At 42.5% G+C, this 2,993-nt stretch overlaps 1 protein-coding gene across 1 annotated transcript; it reads left to right on the top strand.

Annotated features, from left to right (window-relative positions):
- Position 1: 1 nt before the first annotated feature.
- LOC102820104 (olfactory receptor 1S2-like) lies at positions 2–688 on the top strand (the record flags this gene model as incomplete). The annotated part of the gene is made up of 1 exon (XM_006875790.1): positions 2–688. A coding segment is annotated over one exon (687 nt), but the record flags the coding sequence as incomplete, so codon positions are not given.
- Positions 689–2,993: the final 2,305 nt, after the last annotated feature.

Here is a 2,993-nt window from a genome sequence, read left to right as displayed (position 1 = left end):
CTGCATCACCCAGATGTACTTTTTCATTGTGTTTGTTACCACTGGAAACTTCCTCTTGGGGGTTATGGCTTATGACCGCTTTGTGGCTATCTGCCACCCTCTGAACTATATGACCATCATGCAGTCCAGGCTCTGTGCTTTGCTGACAGGCATCCCATGGGTCCTCGGTAATGTTGTTGCCATGACTCACACCTTTATGCTCATTCAGTTGGTCTTCTGTGACAAAAACATTATCCCACACTTCCTCTGTGACCTGGCCCCTCTGCTCAAACTGTCCTGCTCAGATACAATGGTAAATGAGCTTGTGTTATTTGTCCTGGGCTTGTCTGTCATCACCTTTCCCTTTATCCTGATCCTCTTCTCCTACATCCGCATCGTTAGCGCTGTCCTGAGAATCTCATCCACAGAGGGAAAATGGAAAGTCTTCTCCACCTGTGGCTCTCACCTGACGGTTGTATTACTTTTCTATGGGACCATTGTAGGGGTTTACTTCTTCCCCTCATCTGCTCAACCTGATGACAGGGATAAGATTGGTGCAGTCCTGTTCACTGTGGTGACCCCCATGCTGAACCCCTTCATCTATAGCCTGAGGAATAAGGATATTAAGAGTGCCCTGAGAAAGATCCTCAATAGAAAAGGGTTTCTCCCTTTAATGCCTTGGGCTTCTAAATCCCTTTTGCACCCATAACCAAATGGATGATTCTGCCCAAAATTTGTGGCATAATTGTGATGGTTCAGCTACTGGTGATCTCCCACCTCTGTGCCTTCTATGCAAGCTCTGAGGGTTTGTGGTTGTTCCACAAAACTGTGGTCTTAGAACCAAGACAACAACCTTCATAATAAGCTACAACAATAACACACATTTTAATTACAATCTATGTTACTACAAATATAGGTGTCAATGGCTTATAGCTTAGACAATAGCAGTTGTAATCATGTACCACATCTAGCTTTCTTCCACTATTTTTCTCTAAGTTAGCTTTTCTAAAAGCTTGATTTGCAAAGACACTATTCAGTGTGATGATAGTTGTGGAAATGAAGGGTCTCACGTCCAAATTAATTGGGGTGACTATGAGTTAAAGAAGTCCTGGTGTGATGCTGCAGACTAAGTCCTAGATCACAAGACCAATTTGAACTGTAAGGTCAGCGGTTCAAACTCACCAGCCTCTCCTTGGAAACTCTATGCAGGGTTGCTATAAGTCAGAACAGACTCCACAGCACTTAACAACAACAAATGAGTCATATGAGGGACCCTGGTGTGGCACTGGAGGATCAGCACTGGGCTACTAACCATAAGGTTGGTAGTTCAAACCCTCCAGCTGCTCCTTGAAAACTCTATACAGGGTCTCTATGAGTCAGAACTGACTGGATAGCACCTAACAACATGAGTTAAATGAAGCCAATTGCCTTAGCTTTGCAACTTTTCAGAATCTTTGTTGCGTTATTGTTAAGCGTCATCAAGTTGATTCCAACTCATAGCAATCATGAATAGGGTTACCAAGGAGCAGCTGGTAGATTTGAACCACTAACTTCATGGTTCAAACCAAAATTGCAGTCGATTTTGGATGCAAACCAAAATTTAATAAATCTTACAGAAACTGATTCATCACAATGTAGTACATGTGCAGAATACATTTTGGGAAAAGTGATTTCAAATTACTTCAATGGGCAGCCACAGGGCCTAAGTCTAGAAAACATAGTTCAGGTTCTGATAATCTGTGAGACTTCAGTATGGTAGTTCATGTCTTTGAGCCCATTTTTTCTAACATAAAGTGGAATCATTGATCTAAATCAGTTTTCTTTCCTCAGTTGAGAGTGTTCATCAGAATTATTGGGGATTTTTTTTTTTTTTTTCAAAATCCAATACTCATACACTGAAATGCTTCTCTGCTTCACCAGTTACAGTAGACTTGGGCTCCAATTGGCAAAAAATCTTATGAGGTAAACCTAGCACCCATTTTACTTACCTTTGCTGTTGTTAAGTGTTGTTAAGTTGGTTCCAACTCATAGTTACCTTGTGTGGGGTTTTTGAGGAGTGGCTGGTTGGATTTGAACTTAGTCCTTAATTTTAAACCAATCTGCTATCCAGTGCTTATTCTATAGTGCCACACCAGAACACCGTACTTAGCTTTAAGAGTCTGGTGATGCAGTGGTTAAGCACTCAGCTGCTAACCAAAGGGTTGGTGATTCAAACCCACCAGCCCTTCTTCAGGACAAAGATGTTTCCATAACGATGGCACTCTTGGAAACCTTATGGTGCACGTCCACTCTCCTATAGTGTCACTAGGAGTCCAAATCAACTTGGTGGCAACAGGGTAAGGAAGGACATGTGACAGCTATACAACCTATGCAGTGACACTATGCAGTAGGCCTTAGGACTCTCAGGCACACTTTCTAGTAGCCCAGTGATGTCATACTTGGAATATGCATGGTTGCGAGTCAATGCACTGAGTGAGTGTAGGTCACTTCAATTCAGGGAAGCTGTCAGTTCTGGGGTGCCTCAAGCACTGTGCCTCGCCAATCACATAGCCCCCTCAGGGGTGTGTGACTGGCACCTACCTATACTGCAACTCAGCTAGTATAGTTTACTCCTCAATTACATATTCTTCCATATTTAATTTTAACAAACAGATACAGGTACGCAAGTCAGGGTTAAGCCATTTCAGCAGAATTGTCTGTATTTCAGAGTCCCTGGGTAGTACTTAACTACTAACCAAAAAGCTGCCAGTTCAAACCCACCCAATGATGGCTATGAAGAAAGTCCTGGTGATCTGCTTTCAAATGATCACATCCATTGAAAATCCCATGAAAAAGCTCTACTCTGCAACCATGAGAATAGAATTTATGGCATGTGATTGGGTTTTTTGGGTTTGGGTCTGTTTGCCATGGAATCAATTCCAACTCATAGAGACCCTGTGAGACAGTGAAGAAGTATCCCATAGGGTTTCTTTCCAAAGCTGTAATCTTTACAGAAGCATAGTGCCACACCTTGC

This window comes from Chrysochloris asiatica, unplaced genomic scaffold, assembly GCF_000296735.1.
Source record: "Chrysochloris asiatica unplaced genomic scaffold, ChrAsi1.0 scaffold00339, whole genome shotgun sequence".
NCBI lineage: Eukaryota > Metazoa > Chordata > Mammalia > Afrosoricida > Chrysochloridae > Chrysochloris > Chrysochloris asiatica.
Note: the sequence above shows the minus strand (reverse complement) of the source record. Positions and strands in the feature narration are given on the sequence as shown.